This window comes from Bos indicus, chromosome 8 (assembly GCF_029378745.1).
Source record: "Bos indicus isolate NIAB-ARS_2022 breed Sahiwal x Tharparkar chromosome 8, NIAB-ARS_B.indTharparkar_mat_pri_1.0, whole genome shotgun sequence".
NCBI classification, from domain to species: domain Eukaryota; kingdom Metazoa; phylum Chordata; class Mammalia; order Artiodactyla; family Bovidae; genus Bos; species Bos indicus.
Genome location: NC_091767.1, coordinates 83,325,178 through 83,351,218, shown reverse-complemented (window position 1 = coordinate 83,351,218; position 26,041 = coordinate 83,325,178). Strand labels below are relative to the sequence as shown.

General features: G+C 40.5%; 1 protein-coding gene across 8 annotated transcripts; it reads left to right on the top strand.

Annotated features, from left to right (window-relative positions):
* Positions 1 to 6,534: 6,534 nt before the first annotated feature.
* PRXL2C (peroxiredoxin like 2C) lies at positions 6,535 to 25,615 on the top strand. Of its 8 annotated transcripts, none has more exons than XM_070795113.1 (6): positions 6,535 to 6,805; positions 7,236 to 7,304; positions 8,177 to 8,230; positions 8,545 to 8,650; positions 13,824 to 13,955; positions 25,308 to 25,615. In XM_070795113.1, exons 1-6 carry the CDS (start codon positions 6,608 to 6,610, stop codon positions 25,310 to 25,312), a joined length of 564 nt encoding a protein of 187 aa, XP_070651214.1. In that variant the 5' UTR covers positions 6,535 to 6,607; the 3' UTR covers positions 25,313 to 25,615. The 8 variants fall into 8 exon arrangements, with proteins under 8 accessions (XP_070651214.1, XP_019822116.1, XP_070651215.1 ...); XM_019966557.2 differs by lacking the exon at positions 25,308 to 25,615 and adding an exon at positions 22,187 to 24,282 and having other exon boundaries at positions 13,914 to 13,955; XM_070795114.1 differs by lacking the exon at positions 25,308 to 25,615 and adding an exon at positions 18,592 to 22,178 and having other exon boundaries at positions 13,914 to 13,955.
* The last annotated feature ends 426 nt before the right edge of the window (positions 25,616 to 26,041 follow it).

Sequence of the window (26,041 nt, the reverse complement as noted above, 5' to 3'; positions counted from 1 at the left end):
CGACTGAGCAGTTGAACTGAACTGAACAGAAGGCCAAGTCAGGAGACAACTGCCATTGAAAAGATAGTTTGTTACTCACAGTTCCCAAGAGGAGAAAGGAGGCCATGCCACATAGGGCCACACAGGGATGCATCAGTCAGTCAGGAGGCAGAGGGAGTGAGAGGAAAACATGGGCAAGAGTCTTTATTTTGGTCTTCATGGGAAAGAATGGGAGAGGCAGGGTAAATAGGCCTAGGATTAAGCAGCTTAGATAATTTTAGTGAGCTCCAGAGGGTAGGGGCTGCCCCTGGTTGTCTTATAACTGGCCCTGGAATGATTAGTGAAAAGGAACAGTGGCATAGTGTGAAAGCCCAATAAAAGACTGGTTGAGGGGTATGGGCTCTGAATTCTTTAGTGTGCATCTTAAAGCTGTGCCTGCAAGCAAGCGCTTTGCTGTCTCTAGGAACTGGCTACCTGGCAGTCCCTCCAGGACCAGCAAGGCCCCAGATGGAAAACCATCAGAAATACATGGTTAATACCACCCCCTACTGACAAGATGTGTTTACTGCAGAGGAGAAATGCTTTATTACCATAGATTAAGCAATGAAGGGGGGATTTGTAGCTGAGATGCATTCATTACTAACCAGCACAACTACTCAGATTATTGATCATCCTGTTTAAAGATTTTCAACCAGTTGAGTTCATCTCTGAGTGTTTATTTTTTTATTTCATTTTTTTAATCAGTGATAGCATCATCTTTGGAAAATTGATCACTCTGTGTTTTGTATTCTGTAATGGTCATTTTAGACTTCTCTCGTGGCTCAGATGGTAAAGCGTCTGCCTACAGTGCAGGAGACTCAGGTTCGATCCCTGGGTTGGGAAGATCCTCTGGAGAAGGAAACGGCAACCCACTCCAGTACTCTTGCCTGGAAAATCCCATGGACCGAGGTAGCGTGGTAGGCTACAGTGCATGGGGTCGCAAAGGGTCAGACACGACTGAGCGACTTCACTTCACTTCAGTGATCATTTTGGCTTATTTTCCAGTGTCCATTTTATTCAAATCATCAATTTAAACCAATCATAGTCTTTTGCCAGAGATTGGTCCAGAGCAGCGTACGTCTAAACTGTGTTGACCTGAAACAAACAGGCTGCCAGGCTTTTCTCCAGAAAAGATGGGTTTATATTCTGAAGCAACAGGGAATTGCAGTTGTAGGTCTGCAACCATGGTGAGCCACATGCAAGTTCACCCACCGCAAGGAAAGATGCACATTTTCATAGAGGGAAAAGGAAGTTGGGAGGCTACAGTAAGCAGAGTCCATAGCTCCTCATTGGCCAAGTCCTTGCCAGGAAAGGAATCTTTCTTAAAACTGTTGAGCTTGGCTATCACTGCAGGGTGTGAGGGCTCCCCCTTCTGGTTTCCCAACTCTATTTAACTCAGGTTTCTGTTTAATAAAATTTTTTATAGCAAATTTAGGTAAGCTAAACTAAAAGGCATGTAGCTGCCCCCTCTTCTGTCTAGAAAAGCTCTCACTCCCTACTTGTCAGAGGGGGAATGAGTTGGCCTTTGGATAGACATCTACCACTCTCCCCGCCTCCTCAGTTGCTGGCATCTGAAACAAAGAAAACTTACTTTTCCACCAACCCTGCCTGCTTATTGGCTTTTGACTGGTGAGCAGCCGGATCCACTACACACCATTTGGTAACAGTCTGACAAACTGAAGGTCTTTCTAGGAAGCTGGAACAGTGTGTACAGAGGTAAAGAGGTAGAAAACGCAAGATACACTTGGGGACGTACAAATAGTTTAGTTTGTATGAACAATTGTTTCAAAGGCATAACAAAAGGTGTAACTAAATAAGGAGATATTAATAGGTTTATGTGACCTGGTAAGGAGTTTCAGGGAGAAGGCAATGGCAACCCACTCCAGTACTCTTGCCTGGAAAATCCCATGGACGGAGGAGCCTGGTGGGCTGCAGTCCATGGGGTCACGAAGAGTCGGACATGACTGGGCCACTTCACTTTCACTTTTCACTTTCATGCATTGGAGAAGGAAATGGCAACCCACTCCAGTGTTCTTGCCTGGAGAATCCCAGGGACAGGGGAGCCTGGTGGGCTGCCGTCTATGGGGTCGCACAGAGTCAGACACGACTGAGGCGACTTAGCAGCAGCAGCAGCAGCAGCAAACTAAAAGTTTGCTAGAGCTTCTGGGGATGAAAATATCCTGTGTCTCTTCATCACATCTGAACTGGAAAATGCAGCTCTACTGCTACTGGGATCCAGCTTGTGACTACACAGGAGGCTAGCTTAAGGGCAATGCCAGAACAAAGGAGGGTAGAACTAAGAGAAGAGGTGAGGAAGGAATACCACTCCTAGAACCTACCTGGGGCTTCCCTGATAGCTCAGCTGGTAAAGAATCCACCTGCAATGCAGGAGACCCCATTTGATTCCTGGGTCGGGAAGATCTCCTGGAGGAGGGCATGGCAACCAACTCCAGGATTCTTGCTTGGAGAATTCCATGGACAGAGGAGGCTGGAGGGCTGCAATCCATCAGGTCACAAAGAGTCAGACTTGACTGAGTGACTAAGCACAGCACACAATCTGACTTGTCTCTGAATTTCCTGTATGGTAGATAATAAATATCCTTATGATGCAAAACCATTTGAGCCAAGGTTTTCTGTCACTTGAAACCAAAAGTACAATAACTGATTCAAGTTCTCACTATATTTTATTCATACTTCTGCTATATTATTTATTGCTTTTCATCACAACTATTTATTCTGAATTTATCTTCCTGACTATTGTCTCCTTGCCTTGAGCTTGTCTTAGTTAACTTAATCTTTCTAGATAGCAGATAAAAGCTATTATATATAAAATAAACAATAAAATCCTACTGTATAGCACAGGAAACTGTATTCAATATCCTATAATAAAACATAATAAAAAATAATGTGAAAAAGAATATATATACATGGGTGTATATATATATAACTGCATAACTGAATCACTTTGCTGTACATCAGGAACTAGCACCACACTATAAATCAACTATACTTCAATAAAAAAAGAAATGGACAAAAAACCAAATAATCATAACTGTAACACAGGCTTTAAAAAAAAAAAAAAAAAAGCATGCAGTATACCAAATAACCAGAAATTAGGAGGTCAGGAAAACCTGATAAGTTGGAATATTTGATGAGCTAGAATATACGATGAACCAAGTGACATAGCCCCAAGTTCAACCAGGAAGTTTGGGGGAGTTTTGACCATCTATTGGGACACCAGTGTGAAGACTGTGGTTGGAGTTAGTTGTTACAGCATCTAAACCCAAGAAATCTGGGTATTGACTACCAGGTAAGGCTCATCTCTGAATAATCTGAATGAAATAGAGCTGGTTGGGAGTTAGGTTGGTGGGTTTCTGTGGACTGGCACACTTGCATTTGGATATGGCCTCTGAGCTCTGCCCTGCTTGTTTCAAACAGTGGAAAATACCAGTTCTATAAAGCACTCTGCCTACTTTTCTCCCACTCATACTGGATCCATGCTAGCTGCTGAAAACTCTCTGGTACCACCATTCTTGCACATTCCGTACATTGACCAATCGGACAAGATTCATAGAGGCCTACAGTGTGCCAGACTTTGTGCCAGTCTGTGAAGATATTACAGTGCTGCAAGAGGCAAGGAGCTTACTGTTTGATTCAAAGATTTCCAGACTTGCTTGGTTCACAGTAGTTTATTTGTTGGTGTCAATAGTTTATTCACAACACCCTTAGGCTGAAAGAAATTCCTATCAGTTTCTTTTACTTAGAAGTTAGATCCAAACAACTTCTGTCTGAACAACTTGGTAGCCATTTTAAGATACAACTATAAATTAAGGGGACTTCCCAGGTGGCTCAGTGGTAAAGAATCTGCCTGCAATGCAAGAGATGCAGAAGACACGGATTCGATCCCTGGTCTGGAAGATCCCCTGGAGGAGGAAATGGCAACCTACTCCAGTATTTTTGCCTGGAAAAACCCATGGACAGAGGAGCGTGGCGGGCTACAGTCCAAAGGGTTGCAAAGAGTCGGATATGACTAACACACATACACTATAAGAAAAAGTAACATCTTTATTTCACCCAGGGCATGCCTACCTGTTGGACATTGCACAACTTCTCCAGTCTTGGAATCAGATTGGACATCTCCAACCTTGTTCCCTAAACACAGTGATTTTTGTGAGGTTCTAGCTTTTTATCACAATTGTTAGAAACCCAGCTTGGCAAAGATTTGACATTATTCAAAATACAGTGAAAAGAAATGCAGTCTCATGGAAATCATGAACTACCTCCCCTCACAAGAAGGATGTCAAACAGATAACCTCTACTTCCCTCAAGTATTTAAAATATGCTTCAGTGCCCCTGAGAGTGCATCTGTGGTACCCCAGCACTGGCAGATCATGACTTAGAAATAGGTCTATGATTAGAACTGTCCCAACCCACAGCAGAGTTTCTCAAACTAGGAGCACTTAAATGTGTGTTCAATAATGGATGTCTTTACACAACCGAAAGCCAGAGGATTCTGGATCAGTCTCTCCTGTACTTTGTGGCAGAGTGAATACTCTGTGCTAGATAAGGGTGATCCTGAAGGTCTTCCACTAAACAAATACCATAAATTTTGTTGTTGTTTAGTCACCAAGTTGTGTCCGACTCTGTGACCCCATAGACTGTAGCACACCAGGCTTCCCTGTCCCTCAGCACCTCCTAGAGTTTGCCCAAATTCATGTCCATTGAATTGGTGATGCCGTCCAACCATCTCATCCTCTGTCACCCTCTACTTCTTCTACCTTCAATTTTTCCCAGCATCAGGGTCTTTTCCAATGATTTGGCTCTTCGCATCAGGTGGCCAAAGTATTGGCGCTTCAGCATCAGTCCTTCCAATGATTATTCAGGGTTGATTTCCTTCAAGATAGACTGGTTTAATCTCCTTTCAGTCCAAAGGACACTACAGGATCATATTTTCTGAATCACAAATCCAGAAACAAAGGTGGGTGAACTTTTAAAGACAAAGAACCCGAATGTTGTCTTGTTCTGCCCTGGAAGGCTTGGACACATTGTCACCATCTATGAGAAACCCCAGTGCAAGACCAACCTCCAAGTCCAGGACCAGCTGAGTCTCAAAGAGGCTGCAGAAATTCCTAAATTCCCATATGCACGCTTGCCTGCAGCCTGCACCAGAAGAAAGCAAGGTGGGATAGAAACAGGCTTAAAAGACTACCTGGTATGCATGTAGCGTAGGACAACTACAAAGCTGATGCAAAGCCAATTAAATCCATTTTTCTCATCCTTCTCAATCCATCATTTACATACATACATACACACACAGTCATCTCACTTAAGGACCCTAGTAAATAGCTTTAGCAAAACAAAAATTTGAAGAAAGAAAATGGACTCCTGAAACAACCTAGCACATTTATAAATAGGTTTATTATACCAGCTCTTAAAAAATATAATTGAGGGAATTTTCTCGATAGCAATGGTCCATATTTTTATGGAGTTGTGGCTCAGTGGTAAAGAATCTGCCTGCAATGCAGCAGGAGACACAGGAGACTTGGGTTGGATCCTGGGTCAGGAAGATCCCATGGAGGAGGGAACGGCTACCCATTCCAATATTCTTGCCTGAAAAATCCCATGGACAGAGGAGCCTGGCGAGTTACCATCCAGGGGGCTGCAAAAGAGGGACTGAGCATGCAACAATAAGTGCATAAACAGGGGTGAATAATCAGGCAAAACTCACCTAACTGTGGACAGATGCACTAATTTTGATAAGTAAAATGTTAACCAACAGTAGAATCTAGGTGGTGGATATAGGAGTGTTCACTGTAAAATTCAACTTTCTGGGCATGTTTTTAAATTTCCATGATAAAATTTTGACAAATGTTTAAATTTTAACTAAAAATAAAATTTAAATCCACACTTAAGATTTATACATTACAGTGTATGTTAACGATAGCTCCAAAAAAAAAAAAAGCACGAGAACTGAGGAGGGAGTGGATTTAAACCAGACTAAATCTAGCGGGGCGGGGGGATGTGCTTGGTAGGCAACTGATTCTCTTGAAAAGGTAACTAAGAGCTAACTGCAGCCCAGATGGCTACGGAGGGCAGGGGCTTTCTTCATATTTCACTCCTTTCTCGCCTTTGGTATCTCGCTCTCCTCTTTTCTCTCTTCTCTCTCTTCCCCCAGTCTCCCCGCTCCACGCCGTCTGTCTCTTTCTCTCTTCCCCCCACCCTGTCTCTTGTCTCTGTCTCTCCTTCTCTCTCCGCCCCCGCCCTCCCCCCATCCCGCCTCCCTGTCTCTCTCTGCGTCTCTGTCTCTCTTCCTACCACGAGCGGCTGGGTCAGAAAACTCGAGAGTGGCTCTGTACCCTTCTGCAGCTTCGGAACCATCAGAGCCACGTCAAAAGGAGACTCTCGAGGTCTTGTCTAAGAACCACCGGGTGCACCGGGTTAGGCCCCGGAGCTCCCCAGCGAGCCTGGGCCCCGGGCAGCTCCGCCCCGCGGAGAGCCCCGCCCCTTGCGCTCCGCTTGGCCGCGATCCAATCCACCCAGCCTCGAGCCCGCTCGGTCGTTCTCCGAGGGCCCTCGGACGTAGGGCGCGATGGCAGCCCCCTCCGAGGCCCCGGTCACGCGGCAGGTCAGCGGTCACGCCGCCCCAGCCCCAGTCCCAAGCGGCCCCGCGAGCTGGCAGCCCCTGGCCGCCGCCGTGGCCGAGCTGCCGGTGCTGGACGCCTCCGGGAGGCCTGTGCTGTTTGGTGAGCTGTTCCGAGAGCGCCGGGCTATCGTGGTCTTCGTGCGGGTGAGCACGGGCGACGGGACGATCCAGCGCAGGGACCTCACCTGCAGGCAGGGATGGAGGTTGCTTCCACGGCCTCCCCTGGGGGGAGTTATATCGGGCCTCTGGAAGGGTCCAGGACCAGAGAACGGAGCCCGCCGGGCCTGACCCTTCCTCTAGTGGTCGTCCACTAAAGGTTTCTGGAAGGCGTACTCCGCTCTCGCTTCCTTGAACGGAAAAGGAAAAGCAGCCCGCCAATCCAAGGCCATTTTCTCAGCGAGCGAAGAGGCCTAACAGAGACTGCGTGGGGCCCAATTTCAGTGCACATTTGGGCACCCTTGACATCTCTAACCGTCTTGGGTGTTGCATTACGTCACGCATAAGTACTTGGTTATTTCTGACTCCGAGAGTGTTAGTTGCTAACTTGTCCTTTTTGCCTGTGTTGGGATTTCAGCATTTCCTGTGTTACATCTGCAAGGAATACGTAGAAGATCTGGCCAAAATCCCCAAGAGTTTCTTACAAGTAAGTTTCCCTAGAGTGAGCAGCAGCGTGCCCCGCTTCTGGGCGGCTTGGTGAAACTCACCTGCAGTTTATGAGGAGTGTGATGGCATTAGGGGCGGAATGCACCGCCTCTCCAGCGCAGACGCTCACAAATCCAGATTATCACCATCCCACACATCTCCCCAACACCTCCAAAAAGGGAAGAGACTCATTGGAAGTGTATTTCTGTCCTATTCATTACTGCCTGACTGTAAAAGTACTAACCATAATAATAATTTTGATGTTACCTAATAACCTACCTATTCTCAAATGTTGATTCATAATTACCAAAAACAGAAATGCTAGAAATATTTTCTTTTCTTCAGTTTTATAATACAGACACTCCAAATAGTTGTTCATTACAGGAAGTTACTAGTATAACTTAAATGTGAAAAATTTGTATCCTTAATGGAATTACAGTTCCACATTCTTGTGACAGCCACGTACAGGTGTATTTCTTCAAGCATATAGAGATTTGTCCCCAGGTTAGCTTTTTAGTGAAAGCATTGGTAGCTTCTGTAAAATTAAGATCTGTTTTCAGCAGACCTTGTCAATTGAGATGTGAAAGAATAAAATTGTCTGATTAAATAACCCTACTTTAATAGTTTTTATTCTAGTTCAATGTATGCCTTTTGGGAAAATGTAGAGAATTACTATTATTTTTAAATTCTTACTTAGCAAAAGAATCATCTGAATTAATTGAATATTTTAGCATAATTGCTTTGACTCATACCATTCTTCTGGAAGCCTATAGGTGGCATTAAAATGGAAGAAAAGAATTGAATTAGGGGAAGTTATAATTAGGGGAAACATAATTTCTAATAATATGTATATGTCCTTTTTCTCTCCTAAAGGAAGCAAATGTCACTCTCATAGTGATTGGACAGTCATCCTACCATCATATTGAGGTAAGTATATAGCCAATTGGGACCCTAACAGGCTAAATCTGTTTTAGACATAAAAATTATATAATTACTTAAATCACTAAAGTGTTAGTCACTCAGTCATGTCCAACTCTTTGCAACCCCATGGATTTATAGCCTGCCACACTCCCCTGTCCATGGAATTCTCCAGGCCAAGAGTGGTAGCCATTCCCTTCTTCAGGGGAACGTCCTGACCCAGGGATTGAACCTGGGTCTAAGTTTGCTAAAATTTAGTCAGATTATCACTATTTTTCTCTCATTTGTCTTGATAAAAATTCCAACTGTACTTTTTTTTTCAGCCTTTCTGTAAACTAACTGGGTATTCTCATGAAATCTATGTTGATCCTGAGAGAGAAATTTATAAAAGATTGGGAATGAAAAGAGGTGAAGAAATTGCCTCCTCAGGTAAGACTGTCTCAAGTAGGAAATGCTAATAGTGTATTTCACATTTCACATAAGTATATATATGCATAGGGGAACAAATGGTAAATTCATAAATCAGCCTGCTCTTTATGATTCTAATAAGTGGTCCAGATTCATGATACTCTAAAAGATTCATTTCCTGGATGTAATGACATGGAAGGCTGTTGGTGAATTTCTAAATGAATGAAAAAATGCAAGTTCAAAGCAGTGTTTTCAGTGTGATTTCATTTTTGTGAAAATAAAAACCATTTTCATAAACATAAATATCTATACTATTATATATGTGTATGTGGTGAAAATTGTTTTAAAAGACATTGCAATGTTTACCCCAAGACATAGGAGTGAGAAAAGTGGCTTTTATATATATATATTTTTTTTTTTTCACAATGAGTATATTTTACTTTTGTATTTAAAAGAAAAATAATATTGCTTAAGTTAATATATTTTCATACCTCAACACATGGCTTTGAACACTCTTATGTTCTTTAACTGATGAAATGTTAGTTTTCATCTAAAGCCCAACTCAAAGGGGCTGTAAATAGCTCTACCAGCAGAAACAATTGCTTCCCTCATTGTTTTTTAATAGCACCTTGTACTTTATTATATACTCTATGATCGAACTTAAGGTGATTAGTAGAATAGTTAGTTGAAAGGTTTGATGTTTTATTCATCTCTATATGGTCCACATTCCCTGCCCTTGCACAGTTCTTTATAATTAAAAGTGCCATAAGCTTTAGGTGAACTATTGATATGTGTTTTAGATAAAAGGAACTTGGCTTCTGAAATACCAAGCAAGAGAACTCAACTAGAACCCAGATCACTTATTCTCAACAAATGTTGAGAATGACACCCATGGCACCCACTGTGTTGGCTGTTCCCAGGACAACTGTGACAAAAGATGCAGCCCCTGCCCTCCCAATGCTCATAATCTGCCCTGGGAGAAAGAAGCAAACAGTTAATTACATTACAGCTTAGGGCTTGTAAAAGAGGAGAGCATGTATTGGCAATACCTATAATACAGAAATGCCTGTAATACCAGAAAGGCACAGGGAGAGAAGAATCTGGGAGGTCTTCTTAGAAACGGTGTTGTCTAAGCTCACTCTTTAAGGAGTTAGCTGGATGAAGTAAGGCTGGGAATGCTGCAGCTGACAGAAAGTAGCACATCAGTATGAAAAATTTTGACTCTTGGAGAACTGCAGTTCTCTATGTCTCGCCAGAGCCTAGGAGCCAGTTGGGAATTGTGTCAGCCAAGGGACTGAGTCTGGGAACAAGCCAAGGAGTTTGGATTTGTTCTCAAGGCAGTGGGGGAGTCATAAAAGTGTTTGAGTGGAGAAGTCTTGTTGCCAGGTAGAGAAGCAATTGGAACGTGCCAAACAGGAGGTATCAATTGTCATTGGTATTCTTGACAAGTTTGTAGTAACAGGCTAGAAAGAAATGACAGGGCCTGAAGTAGAGACACAGAGGGACAGATCACAGAGCTGCTACTTATGAAGCGGAGTTGACATGATCCCTTCCTTTACTAATGTTTTTGAAGAAAGCGACCTAAACTTTATTAAAACTAATGATGAGGTACCATAGATAGAGAATTTGTTCTTTTTTTTCTCCTCTCTTTTTAGTATAGGAAATTGCAACAGTACAGATCGTGAACGTTAATCTTTGGTAGACTATTCCTGTGCTGTATCAGAGCCTCAGCATATGTAAGGTCTGTTTATCATTTAGCTGCTTTTGATATAAACTGTGAGTTTTACTTTAGTAACACCTCATCATTCATTGCCTCAATAAAGAGAGATAATTGCAAAAAAAACATGAATTTAAAGCAAAATACATGCTTATAATTATAAAGAAACTATATTCAAATCATTTAAACTCCTTTGATCTGTGTCAAACAACTCTTTTTCCAAACAGAAAACATTAGGTTCTCATGAAATCATTTTTTAAAGTTCCCACCTGAAAAAGCACAAGTCTTAGAATCAGTCTAAGAATAATCCTACTTGAAAACAACATTGAAAATAAAATATAATAATTTAAAATTAATGGGACAGGTTATAAAGACAAAGAATAAGAAAATAAAGCCACTAAATTCAAGGAAGTAATGGGTTTACCTGATATTTCATTTTGCCTTACTTGATAATAAGCCAGTTTATGGTATTAAATCTATAGTGATTGCTATAGACAGCAGATAAGTGCATGCAGGAAACATGCTTCTTACAATACTTAATCTAATATTTCAAATTCAAATTCTGGTCTTGAGTCCAAGAATCAAAGTAAAGAGGAAAAAATTAAAAAAAAACAAACAGGAGTTTTACACATAACTAAATTCATACTGGCAAAATTAGATTGTGCTTTACAGCCAAGACTGTGAAATTCTAGGTTGTGGAATCTTCTTCTATTGAATTTTTAAAATTTCAGAAATATTAAATGACCCTTCTTTGGACATAAGGGGATAGTTTGGATTTATGAACATTTATTTTAGGTATAAAATCCTTAAAAACATAAACTTTAGTCTCTTTACCCATGTCTCTAAGTTAATGAGAATGTATTTGTTTCTTGGTAAGATGAATGAATGTCCATCCTCCTATAAACATGAAAGAAACAGAAAAGTTGGAGAGATGAAGAAAATAATAGTTATCTGGATACATTAAGAAATCAGGCAGGTCAAAGGCAGCATAATCATTAAAGTAAAAAGCCCAAAGCACTAGTTGAAGCTGGACCCCAGGGCTGAGGGGTTAGCTCTGTGCTGTGACTCCCACAGGAGAAGATAAATGGAACTGGTAACTGGTGTACACTGGTTGACATGCACCTGGAGAGGCAGGAAGACCTGGGCTGCCATGTCTCACTGCTCTGTCACTCTCTGGCCTTAGAATTGGTGGAGTCCAGATTTTTTTTTAATAAAAGGCAGGGGTAGGAAAAGGATAAGTTATTAGACAGGTAGTTTCTTTACTCAAAGGTAGTGAAAGTATCAGTCACTGTGAGAAAGGAAATAGGAAAACTGACAAGCAAAGATGGAGAGGTAGCTATAGTTACTGTTGTTACAGCTAAACCTCAAAGTCTCAGTGGCATATAAAGAATGAGGTTAGTTCCTATTCATTCACATTTCAAGAAGGATATTTCTATTGGGTGCTTCTCCAAGCAGCAATTGAGGGACACAGTAGGAAAGACTCAGGCCTCTTCCATCATGTGGCTCTGCCATTGTCAATCCAAATTCCAAAGGATGTATTTAGGTTGGTGCAAAAGTAATTGATGTTTTAGACCATAAATTTTAAATCATAACTAGACTCAAACACATCTTTATTAATCAAAGTAGGAATCATTACAATCAACACATTTTTGCCAACAAGAAATAAGTTGGTTTATTCCTGTAGTGTAAAAATCCATTCTTTGGGATTCAACGAACTCTTGGAAAGCATTTTCTGCCTCCTGCTGGCTGTGGAAGCATTTTCCCCGCTGAAGAAGTGGTAGTCAGTTGGCAAGAGGTCAGGTGAATATGGCGAATGAGGCCAAACTACGTAGCCCAATTCATTCAACTTCTGAAGCATTGGTTGTGCTATGTGTGGGCATTATCATGGAGAAGAGCTGGGCCCTTTCTATTGACCAATGCCAGGAGTAGGTGTTTCAGTTTTTGATGCATCTCATCAATTTGCTGAGCATACTTCTCAGATGTAATGGTTTCACCAGGATTCAGAAAGCTGTAGTGAATACAGTGACCACGACCTTTTTGTGGTGCAAGTTTGGCTTTGGGAAATGCTTTGGAGCCTCTTCTCTGTCCAGCTACTGAGCTGGTCATCACCAGTTGTCATATAAAATCCACTTTTCTTTGCACATCACAATCCAATTGAGAAATACTTCCTTGTTGTTGCATAGAATAAGAGAAGACAACACTTCAAAATGACATTTTTAAAAATTTCCGGTCAGCTCATGCGGCACCCACTCATTAAGCTTTATCACCTTTCCAATTTGCTTCAAATGCCCAATGACTGTAGAATGGCCTATGTTGAGTTCTTTGGCAACTTCTCATGTAGTTGTAAGAGGATCAGCTTTGATGATCTCAGTTGGTCATTGTTGGCTTCCAATGGCTGGTCACTACGTTCCTCATCTTCAAGGCTCTTGTCTTCTTTGCAAAACTTCTTGAACCACCACTGCACTGTACATTAATCAACAGTTCCTGGGCCAAATGCATTACTGAGTTGTTTCTACTGCTTTATGATTCATTTTAAACTCAAATGAGAAAATTGCTCAGACTTGGTTGTCTAACATCATTTCCATAGTCCAAAATAAATATGAAATAAATAGCAAGTAATAAGTCATTAGCAAAAAAACATAAAATGAGAAATGTGCATTAAAATGATATATAACATAACCACATTTATTAAGAATGTATTCCAAAATCAAATGGCAAATTTCAACAATGCAAAAACTGCAGCTATATTTGCACCAACCTAATAGAAGAAACATGGATAATCACCTCTGGGGAGGTTTTTAGGAGATGCTGTGGAAGTGGCACACATTATTTTACTCATTGGTTTGATTGTAATCATACAGCCCTACCAAACCCCAGGAAGACTGGGAAATGTCTAGTTGCGGTCCCAGAAAGAGTAAACAAGTTTCGACCAGCATGTAACAGTAGTCTGTGCCACAATGTCATCTGAAGAGGAATGTAGTTATCTATTACTAGGTAAGAGACGAAACCAAATGTACACGGGGATTAAAAAGGAAAGTGCTGCCAGTTGGAGAATTCTATAGCTGGCATTTTTCAGTGGCAGAAAATTGTCTGGGTCTGTCATCACTTCTTCTTTTAAAGCAGTAGTTCTCAACTGGGGACAATTTTGACCCCTCCCCCCTGCCAGGGGATATTTGCCACTGTCTAGAGACATATTCAGTTGTCACAGCTTGGTGAATGGTGGTTGCTATGGCATGTAGTAAGTTCAGAGAGCACGGATGATGGTATTCACCCTACGTTACTCAGGACAAAGACTTATCTGGTCTAAAACATCGGTAGTGAAAGGCCGAGAAACTGTTCCTCGAAGGAAGAGAAAAAGGCAAGTCAAGAGTAAGATAACACATAAGAGAGAGACTGTTTTCTAAAAATACTAACATTATCTTAACATCAAGTCAAATATAAAATGATAACATCTAAAGACAATTCCTAATATTTCAGGACAGAGCCCCCATGTAAAATCAAATATACTCTCAGGAAGCATTCGGAGCCTGTGGAGAGCAGTAACTGGCCCTCTTTTTGATTTTCAAGGAGATCCAGCTCAGCAAGGTGGAACACTCATTTTAGGTCCAGGTAAGCATCAAAGCTGAGCTTCAGCAGTGTGCTTTTCATGCTTTCTAGAAGTCAAGAGGCCATCCACTTTCTTTATAAAGTAGCCACCATGTAAAAGTGGACATGGCAGCAGTCAGGGTGCTCTGCTTTCACAGGGGACATCGTTGGTTTTCAAACACTCCTGTATATTGTTGCTGTCTGTTTACTGGACGTACTGTGGCCGTCATTCCATGCCTGAGGGATTCCAAGTATTTGGGATAGGGAAAATCACTGATGCTTCGGTAATTTGTATGTGGCTATCATACTCTTTAAAAATTTCAGTGGAGGTGAGCAGATGACCCACAAAATGCAGAACAATTATACCAAAGAAATTCTTGCACTGTTAAGAACGTTCTAGGACCCACAACAGATTTCCTAACCTGGGGATCTGGCAAAGGGACTGAGAACCCCCAGAGAATTTGACTTTGGAGGCCACTGAGATTTGATTACAGAAGTTACACAGGACTAGGGAAACAGACTCTTGGAGGGCACAAACAAGACCTTGTGCACACCAGGACCCAGGAGAAAAGAGCAGTGACCCCACAAGAGACTGACCCAGATTTGCCCAGGAGTGTCTAGAAGTCTCTGGTGGAGACATGGGTTGGTGGCGCCTGATGCAGGGCCGGGGGCACTGAGTGCGGCAGTGCATCCACAGGACCTTTTGAAGGAGGTCGCCTTTATCTTCATTACCTCCACCATAGTTTGGTCTCAGGTCAAACAACCGGGAGGGAACACAGCCCTGCCCATCAACAGAAAATTGGATTAAAGATTTACTGAGCATGGCCCTGCCCCTCAGAACAAGATCCAGTTTCCCCCACAGTCAGCCTCTCCCATCAAGAAGATTCCATAAGCTTCTTATCCTTGTCCTTCATAGGGCAGACAGAATGAAAACCACAATCACAGAAAACCAATCAAACTGATCACACAGACCACAGCCTTGTCTAACTCAATGAAACTATAAGCCATGCTTTGTAGAGCCACCCAAGATGGATGGGTCATGGTGGAGAGTTCTGACAAAATGTGGTCCACTGGCAAAGGGAATGGCAAACCACTTCAGTATTCTTGCCTTGGGAACCTAATGACAGTATGAAAAGGCAAAAAGATATGACACTGAAAGATGAACTCCCCAGGTCAGTAGGTGCCCAATATGCTATTGGAGAAGAGTAGAGAAATAACTCCAGAAAGAATGGAGAGACAGAGTCAAAGTTGTGGATGAGCCCAGTTGTGGATGTGACTGGTGATGGAAATAAAGTCCGATGCTGTAAAGAGCAATATTGCTTAGGAACCTGGAATGTTAGGTCCATGAATCAAGGTAAATTAGAAGTGGTCAAGCAGAAGATGGCAAGAGTAAACATCTATATTTTAGGTGAACTAAAATGGACTGGAATGGGTGAATTTAATTCAGATGACATTATATCTACTACTGTGGGCAAGAATCCCTTAGAGGAAATGGATTTTTTCAGCATTATGTTTCCCATGTAGCTTATTACAAAATATTGAGTAGAGTTCCCTGTTCAATACAGTAGGTCCTTGTTGATTACCTATTATATATATAGTAGTGTATATATGTTAATTTCAGACTCCTAATTTATTCCTCCCCCCATCTCTCCCCTTTGGCAACCATAAGCTGAAGTCTGTTTCTGTTTTGTGAATAAGTTCATTTGTATCATTTTTTTTAGATTCCACATGTAAATGATGTCATATGATATTTCTCTTTCTTTGATTAGTTCATTTAGTATGATAATCCCTAGGTTCATCCATGTGGTTGCAGATGGCATTATTTCATTCTTTTTTATGGCTAATATTCCATTGTGTATATGTGCCACATCTTCTATATCCATTTCTCTGTTGATGGACGTTGGGTTGCTTCCATGTCCTGGCTATTGTAAATAGTGCTGCAGCGAACATTGGAGTGCATGTATCTTTTTAAATTATGGTTTTCTCCAGATTCATACCCAGGAGTGGGATTGCTAGATCATATGGTAGTTCTTGGGGTTTTTTAAAATTTTTTATTTCTTTATTTTTGGCTGTGCTAGGTCTTTGTTGCTATGCAGGCTTTTCTCTGGTTGTGGCAAGTGGCAGCTATTCTCTAGTTGAGGTGCACGGGCTTCTCGTTCCGGGGGCTTTTCTTGTTGCCTGCGGAGCACTGTAGCACTGAAGCCCTACTATAGGGCTTCAGTAGTTGTGGCCTGTGGGCTCAGGAGTTGTGGCTTTGGGGCTCTAGAGCAGAGGCTCAATAGTCGTGGCATGTGGGCTTAGTTGCTGCTCAGCATGTGGAATCTTCCTGGATCAGGGGTTGAACCCATGTCTCCTGCATTGGCTGGCAGATTCTTTACCACTGAGCCACCAGCGAAGCCCTATATTTAGTTTTTTAAGGAACCTCCATACTGTTCTCCATAGTGGTTGTACCAGTTTACATTCCTACTGACCCTGTAAGAAGATTCCCTTTTCTCTACACCCTCTCCAACATTTATTGTTGGTAGACTTTTTGATAATGGCCATTCAAACCAGTGTGAGGAGATACCTTATTGTAGTTTTGATTTGCATTTCTCTAATAAGTAACAGTGTTAAACATCTTTTCGTGTACTTTGTGGCCATCTGTATGACATCTTTGGAGAAATGTCTCTTTAAATATTCTGCCCATTTTTGATTGGTTGTTCGTTTTTTGATTTGAGCTGCATGAGCTGTTTGTATATTTTGGAGATTAATCCCTTTTGGTTGCTTCATTTCTACATATTTTCTCCCATTCTGTGGGTTTTCTTTCCATTTTGTTTGTGGTTTCCTTTGCTGTGCAAAAGCTTTTAAGTTTAACTAGACCCATTTGCTTATTTTTGTTTTGTTTTCATTACTCTAGTGGAGAAGGCAATGGCACCCCACTCCAGTACTCTTGCCTGGAAAATCCCATGAATGGAGGAGCCTAGTAGGCTGCAGTCCATGGGGTCGCTAAGAGTCGGACACGACTGAGCGACTGAGCGATTTCACTTTTCACTTTCATGCATTGGAGAAGGAAATGGCAACCCACTCCAGTGTTCTTGCCTGGAGAATCCCAGGGACAGGGGAGCCTGGTGGGCTGCCGTCTATGGCATCACACAGAGTCAGACACGACTGAAGTGACTTAGCAGTAGCAGCATTTCTCTAGGAGGTAGATCCAAAAGATATTGCTCTAATATATGTCAAAGTGTTCTGCCTCTGTTTTCCCCTAGGAGTTTTATAGTATGCAATCTTATCTTTAGGTCTTTCTTTAATCCATTTTGAGTTTACTTTTATATATTGTATCAGGGAATGTTTTAATTTCTTTTACATATAGTTGTCCAGTTTTCCCAGCACCACTTATTGAAGAGACTGTCTTTTCTTCATTGTGTATTCTTGCCTTCTTTGTCATAGATTAATTGACCATAGGTGCTTAGGTTTATTTCTGGGCTTTCTGTCCTGTTCCATTGATCTATAAGTAGCTTCACTGATCAATTTGGACCACCTAAAATTCCTTTGGCTTCCCTCTGCTAAATGGTTGGGCATTGGAGCTCAACCATGTTCAAGTATTGAACACCCAAAAAGCCTAACTCACTGTCTCATAAACTAATTTTTCTTGGTTCTTCTTTGTCTTTAAAACTGTCCATATTAGTGAGTGTAGCTGCTCCAAGTTATAAAATTAACATTTACTTTAATAAATTCCACATGTCTAAAAGGAAGTCTTTAGAAGGAAGATTTTGACCAAGTATTGTAACTTTTTGCTGCTGAAGCATTATAGCTAGCTAAAATCTTTCATTTTATTTAATCTCCCTTTTCTTCTCACAGATTTACACTAGTTAGACTAGCCAAAAAACAAGCCTTGTTTTATGAGAATGAATCCTATAAATTCTCCTAGAATGACATTGAGTCATACTTCTGAATGAATTATTTCCATCCTCAGACTTGTAAGGCATTATTTTTTGAGTCCCTCATCTTTAAGTTTTGACATCATTTGAGCATGCATTCTGTTGTTTAAGAATGAAGAGCACACAGAAAGCATCATTTGTGTGCCAGGATGGGAACAGACTTAATAAAGAGAAAATTTTGATACTACACTTTGGAAAAATTATAGCTCCTTTAAGGAAAGAGCTGGGTTTACTTATTTATACAAATATCTTATCACGGTTAACCAAGTATTTTATTTTGGAATCCCTTAGAAGAAATGGACTAGCCATCATAATCATCAAAAGAGTCTGAAATGCAGTACTAGGATGCAGTCTCAAAAATGAAAGAATGATCTCTGTTTCCAAGGCAAACTGTTCAGTATCACAGTAATCCAAGTCTATGCCCCGACCAGTAACACCGGAAGAAGCTGAAGTTGAATGGTTCTATGAACACCTACAAGACCTTTTAGACTAATACCCAAAAAAGATGTCCTTTTCATTATAGGGGACTGGAATGCAGAAGTAGGAAGTCAAGAAACACCTGGAGTAACAGGCAAATTTGGGCTTGGAGTACAGAATGAAGCAGGGCAAAGACTAGTAGAGTTTTGCCAAGAGAACACACTGGTCATAGCAAACACCCTCTTCCAGCAACACAAGAGAAGACTCTACACATGGACATCACCAGATGGTCAACACCAAAACCATATTGATTATATTCTTTGCAGCCAAAGATGGAGAAGCTCTATACAGTCGGGAAAAACAAGACCGGGAGCTGACTGTGGCTCAGATCATGAACTCCTTATTGCCAAATTCAGACTGAAATTGAAGAAAGTAGGGAAAACAACTAGACCATTCAGGTATGACCTAAATCAAATCCCTTATGATTATCCAGTGGAAGTGAGAAATAGATTTAAGGGACTAGATCTCATAGACAGAGTGCCTGATGAACTATGGACAGAGGTTTGGGACATTGTACAGGAGACAGGGATCAAGACCATCCCCATGGAAAAGAAATGCAACAAAGCAAAATGTCTGTCTGAGGAGGCCTTACAAATAGTTGTGAAAAGAAGAGAAGTGAAAAGCAAAGGAGAAAAGGAAAGATATACCCATTTGAATGCAGAGTTCCAAAGAATAGCAAGGAGAGGTAAGAATCAGCGATCAATGCAAAGAAATAGAGGAAAACAATAGAATGAGAAACACTAGAGATCTCTTTAAGAAAATTAGAGATACCAAGGGAACATTTCATGCAAAGATGGGCTCGATAAAGGACAGAAATGGTATGGCCCTAACAGAAGCAGAAGATATTAAGAAGAGGTGGCAAGAATACACAGAAGAACTGTACAAAAAAGATCTTCATGACCAAGATAATCATGATGGTGTGATCACTCACCTAGAGCCAGACATCCTGGAATGTGAAGTCAAGTGGGCTTTAGGAAGCATCACTACGAACAAAGCTAGTGGAGGTGATGGAATTCCAGTTGAGCTCTTTCAAATCCTGAAAGATGGTGCTGTGAAAGTGCTACACTCAATATGCCAGCAAATTTGGAAAACTCAGCAGTGGCCACAGGACTGGAAACAGTCAGTTTTCATTCCAATCCCAAAGAAAGGCAATGCCAAAGAATGCTCAGACTACTGCACTATTGCACTCATCTCACACGCTAGTAAAGTAATGCTCAAAATTCTCCAAGCCAGGCTTCAACAGTAAGTGAACCATGAACTTCCAGATGTTCAAGCTGGTTTTAGAAAAGGCAGAGAAACTAGAGATCACACATCTGCTGAATCATCGAAAAAGCAAGACAGTTCCAGAAAAACATCTATTTCTGCTTTATTGACTACGCCAAAACCTTTGACTGTGTGGATTACAATAAACTGTGGAAAATTCTGAAAGAGATGGGAATACCAGACCACCTGACCTGCCTCTTGAGAAACCTGTATGCAGGTCAGGAAGCAACAGTTAGAACTGGACACAGAACAACAGACTGGTTCCAGATAGGAAAAGGAGTACATCAAGGCTATATATATTGTCACCCTGCTTGTTTAACTTATATGCAGAGTACATCATGAGAAATGTTGGACTGGACAAAGCACAAGCTGAAATCAAGATTGGTGGGAGAAATATCAATAACCTCAGATATGCAGATGACAGCACCCTTATTGCAGAAAATGAAGAAGAACTAAAGAGCCTCTTGATGAAGGTGAAAGAGAAGAGTGAAAAAGTTGGCTTAAAGCTCAACTTTCAGAAAACTAAGATCATGGCATCCAGTCCCATCACTTCATGGCAAACAGATGGGGAAACAGTGGAAACAGTGGCTGACTTATTGTTTTGGGCTTCAAAATCACTGCAGATGGTGACTGCAGACATGAAATTAAAAAACACTTACTCCCTGGAAGGAAAGTTATGACCAATCTAGACAGCATATTAAAAAACAGTGACGTTACTTTGCCAACAAAGATCCATCTAGTCAAGGCTATGGTTTTTCCAGTAGTCATGTATGGATGTGAGAGTTGGACTATAAAGAAAGCTGAGTGCCAAATAATTGATGCTTTTGAACTGTGGTGTTGGAGAAGACTCTTGAGAGTCCCTTGGACTGCAAGGAGATCCAACCAGTCCATCCTAAAGGATATCAGTCCTGGGTGTTCATTGGAAGGACTGATGTTGATGCTGAAACTCCAATACTTTGGCTACCTGATGGGAGGAGCTGAGTTATTTGAAAAGACCCTGATGCTGGGAAAGATTGAAGGCTGGAGGAGAAGGGCATGACAGAGGATGAGATGGTTAGATGGCATCACCAACTCAATGGACATGAGTTTGAGTAAAGTCCAGGAGTTGGAGATAGACAAGGAGGCCTGGCATGCTGCAGTTCATGGGGTCGCAAAGAGTCGGACACGACTAAGCAACTGAACTGAACTTATTTGATAAAAAGCCTATAACTCAAGGTCTGCTTGTAAAGTCCACGTGCTGAACTCCTACAAGTGGTAAAACAGAGTTGATGGGTTTATGATCCAATTTTCCAGTTTATTGTGATCCATACAGTCAAAGACTTTGGCATAGTCAGTAAAGCAGAAATAGATGTTTTTCTGTCCATGTGTGACATTACAGATTCTCTCAATTTCAAATGAACCTTGGGACATGACCTAAAATATGGGAATGTCATATCCTCGTGCAATGCCTATCTTGTTGACCCTCCCCAGCCTTTGAGGAGTTATGGAACCATAAAGAGGCTTTGTACCACTGGTTGAATAGCATGCTGAGAGACATCAGTTGTCAAAAATGTGGTATCTGTGGGTTTATGATATTTAATCGACAATGGTTAGTGTGGATAGCATATAGGTACAATGCAGAAAACAGGCCTCTTATGATATTTAGTAATCTAATGTTTTATGTTAAAATTCTGGTCTTGATTCCAAGAATTAAAGTAAACAGGATCTAGATTATACTACTATTTCATTTGAGCATGTAGAAGAAATATATTACATAACTGATTGTCTTAATGCTCTTATTTTTCAGCCTCTTTTAGTCTATGGTTATAATATGTGTAGGCTATTAAATTGGTAATTAGGAGTAAATTTTTTAAGGAAGTGGTTTATTCTGTTATCACATTTAAGAAACAGATGATTTTCTGGTTTGATATGTACACTAGTTCCATATTCTTCCTATCTGTCTGACAAGCTGTTTTATTTAATTACATTTAATGAACTGTGGTGTTGGAAAAGACTCCTGAGAGTCCCTTGGACTGCAAGGAGATCCAACCAGTCCACTCTGAAGGAGATCAGCCCTGGGATTTCTTTGGAAGGAATGATGCTAAAGCTGAAACTCCAGTACTTTGGCCACCTCATGCAAAGAGTTGACTCACGGGAAAACACTCTGATGCTGGGAGGGATTGGGGGCAGGAGGAGAAGGGGACGACAGAGGATGAGATGGCTGGATGGCATCACTGACTCGATGGACGTGAGTCTGAGTGAACTCCGGGAGTTGGTGATGGACAGGGAGGCCTGGAGTGCTGCCATTCATGGGGTCGCAAAGTGTTGGACACGACTGAGCGACTGAACTGAACAGAAGGTTATAATTTAAGAGTCTTTCCCTTTGGAGCTCATAAAGCATTAAGTACCAACCTTATTTAACCATAATTTTTGTCATGCTTTACTACCTTAATTAAAATTTATTGCCTCATTATATGGAGAATGCTATGTACTCCAGGTAAATAACTTTTTCATTTGGACTAATTAGAAGTTAAAATACTGCTCTGATTCTAGAAAGCAGTACATCTAATGAATAACCCTATATGTTAACCTTTACCTTTTATTCTTATTCTCTTCTAGGTAACAACATCCATTTTATACACCATGATAGGAATAGGTTGGATCATAAACCCATCAACTCTGTTTTACAGCTTGTAGGAGTTCAGCATGTGGACTTTACAAGCAGACCTTCAGTTATCCATGTGTGACATTACAGATTCAATTTCAAATGGACCTTGGGACATGACCTGAAACATGGGAACGTCATATCTCGTGCAGTGCCTATCTTGTTGACCCTCCCCAGCCTTTGAGGAGTTATGGAACCATAAAGAGGCTTTGTACCACCGGTTGAATAGCATGCTGAGAGACATCAGTTGTCAAAAATGTGATATCTGTAATGTTATAGCTTTTAAGGTTTTATTTTATATAACAATTTTGGTAAAAAAAAAAAAAAACAAAAAACTAAATTTTACTTACACAAAGTAAGTACACTTACACAAACTTTAAAAGCTATAAAATTATAAATGCCATTCTTTATTTTGCCTTATGCTATATCCATTCAATGAAGATATTTTTGGCCATTAATCATACATTTTTATAAAGAACATATAAGGAGAAAGGGAAGTAACCAAGAACATTTGATCCATTGAGAAAAGCAGGAACTCAAACTCTGTAAACAGCATAATCGTATTTTTGTAGGTATACTTTTATATTTTTGTTTGTGTAAAAAGAAGGACAGGAAGTAAACACACCAGAGTATCATCAGTAGGTATCACTAGGTGGTAGGATTACAGGGGTTTTTTTTTCCTGTACTTTTTTATATTTTCCAACTATTCTGTAATGAACATGATTCATTTTTTGGCAAAGAAAAGGTCTTTAAAAATTATATGAAGAATATGTTCCTACATAGCAAGCTCCACAAAGGTGCAGTTATACAGGCTGCAGGCCATACATTTCTAATTCTTTACTCAGAGGAAACACAGCAGACCAAACCTACGTATAGCCTACGTGCACAGGCTTTGAGCACACACCCAGTATCTATTTCACTAGGATTTTGTTTAGGGGGACAGGGGTTTCTAGTAAAAGGAGAAAAATATGTTTGCAATATTTGATACGTGTTTAATATATAATCAATATGCTTTTTGAAAGGAAATTTTAAGAATTGTTTAAACTGAAAAAATAAGAAATTTTGTAATTTAAATGTACACTATGATTTGGTTGTATACTCTCAAACAGCTTCTACTTCCCACCCCCAAGTTGCTTTTATTTAGTGAACAATTGTCGTCTTTTATTTTTCTAGAGTCTTAATATCTTTAGTGGGAAGTGTCCTAGGAATTCTGATGAAAAGTACAGCAAGATTAAAATATTGATAATTATTAGCAAGTATAATACTGCTTTGAACTTAAAATACTTTTATAACAAGCATATAAAGGTCATACACAAAATATACTTTGAAGTGTCCAAAAATCTGAATCTATTTTCATGTGTATACAGACAGAAATCATGTTTTTAATAATGGAAATGGGATAGCTCATAAAAATTAAAATTAAGGTGTTTTGGACTATTTTATTAAGTAAGGAAACATTGGTGGCCCACATCCCTTTATTAACTTTAGACTTAAAACTGCTGAATCATAGCTGACACAAAATTTATATGTTTACATTTATATTGTATTATAAAAATGTACATATAAAAATGCTATATTTTTTAAAGATACATAAATGCTTCAGCGAGGAACAGTTATATAAATACAGTGCAAGTGTAAATTGCCTACCCAAACAAACTGAGAGAAGCTGATGTTGAAAACAGTTTTTTAAAAAGCAAGCATGGCAGTTTATACTTTATTGTTATTGACCACCATTAAGCAGACATTAGAAATGTTTGAAGTCTTGAGTAACTGGTCTGTAAGTCAATCTCTGCTGTCCTCACAACAGTGATTTTTTTTTTTTAATGGGTCCTGTATGTTTTGATTTCTTCTATTTAGAAAGTTGGAAATCTTTAATGAATTTATTCAACAAATGATGTGGCGAAAAAAAAGACTATCACTTTTGAAGCTTTTAGCAAATTTATGATTGAAAACTAACCTTACATTGAAATTGTAAGACATTGAAGACATTGAAATTGTCCCCTAAGAAGAAAACTAAACAAAATAAATAATGAAATAATGAAAGCTCAAATGGGATAGAGATATAATTTTAAATTCTATAACTTAGCTTTATAGTTTCCAAACATGATATGCTATGCTATGCTTTGCTAAGTCACTTCAGTCGTGTCCAACTCTGTGTGACCCCGTAGACAGCAGCACACCAGGCTCCCCTGTCCCTGGGATTCTCCAGGCAAGAACACTGGAGTGGGTTGCCATTTCCTTCTCCAGTGCATGCAAGTGAAAAGTGAAAGTGAAATTGCTCAGTCCTGTCTGACTCTTAGCGACCCAATGGACTGCAGCTTACCAGGCTCCTCCGTCCATGGGATTTTCCAGGCAAGAGTACTGGAGTGGGGTGCCATTGCCTTCTCCATATGATATAGCTCCTACTTCTAATTGGGTAAAAGTGAATTCTGCATCAGAAAGAAATGAATTTTTGTTGTTGTTGTTTAGTCACTAATCTGTGTCCAACTCTTTTGCAACTCCATGGACTGTAGCCCACCAGGCTGCACTATCTACGGGATTTCCCAGGCAAGAATACTGATTGTTGTTGTTCATTGGCTAAGTTGTGTCTAACTCTCCATGGACTGCAACATGCCAGGCTTCCCTGTCCTTCACTATCTCCCAGAGTTTGCTCAAACTCATGTCCATTAAGTAAATAATGCCATCCAACCATCTTATTCTCTGTTGGCCCCTTCTCCTCCTGCCCTCAATCTTTCCCAGCATCGAGGTCTTTTCCAGTGAGTTAGCTCTTCCCATCAGGTGGCCAATGTATTGGAGCTTCAGCATCAATCCTTCCAATGAGTATTCAGGGTTGATTTCCTTTAGAGGGCTTCCCTGGTGGCTCAGATGGTAAAACATCTGCCTGCAATGTGGGAGACCTGAGTTCTATCCCTGGGTCGGAAAGATCCCCTGGAGAAGGAAATGGAAACCCACTCCAGTACTCTTGCCTGGAAAATTCCATGGATGGAGGACCCTGGTAGGCTACAGTCCATGGGGTCACAAAGAGCTTCAGACATGACTGAGCGACTTCACTTTCTTTCTTTTCTTTCCTTTAAGATTGACTGGTTTGATCTCCTTGCTATCCAGGGGGCTCTCAAGAGTCTTCTCCAGCACCACGGTTCAAAAGCATCAGTTCTTCAGCACTCAGCCTTTATGGTCCAACTCTCACATCTGTACATGACTACTGAAAAAAAACATAGCTTTGACTAGGCAGACTTTTGCTGGCAAAGTGATGTCTCTGCTTTTTAATATGCTGTCTAGGTTTGTCATAGCTTTTCTTCCAAGAAGCAAGCATCTTTTAATTTATGGCAGCTGTCACTGCAATGATTTAGAGCCCATGAAAATAAAATCTGCCACTGTTTCCATTATTTCCTCTTCTATTTCCCATGAAGTAATGGGACCAGATGCCACAATTTTCATTTTTTGAATTTGAGATTTAAGCCAGCTTTTTCATTCTCCTTTTTTCACCTTCATCAAGAAGCTCTTTAGTGCCTCTTATCTTTCTACCTTAAGAGTGGTATCATCTGCATATTTAAGGTTGTTGATATTTCTCCAAGCAATTTTTTTTTTTTTTTTTTTTGCTTTTGTGTAGCAGAATTTTATTAAAATATGAAAAGGGACAGAGAAAACCTCTGACACACACATCAGAAGGTGGACAGAGAGTGCCCCCCTCACTAGTGTTAGCAAGGGAGTTATGTACTTTTTAATTAGTAATTACAATAAATCAAAAGAATGTCTTGAGGTTGTAAAGATCTTACTAGACCCACTCCCATAATTTACATTTTAAGATA

Bases quoted from the DNA above. Each gene is read 5' to 3' on its own strand.
- PRXL2C (XM_019966556.2), top strand. From the start codon at position 6,608: ATGGCAGCCCCCTCCGAGGCCCCGGTCACGCGGCAGGTCAGCGGTCAC. The intron at 7,305-8,176 runs GTAAGTTTCCCT...TCTCTCCTAAAG, and splicing joins TCCCCAAGAGTTTCTTACAA to GAAGCAAATGTCACTCTCAT. The intron at 8,651-13,823 runs GTAAGACTGTCT...CTAATATTTCAG, and splicing joins TGAAGAAATTGCCTCCTCAG to GACAGAGCCCCCATGTAAAA.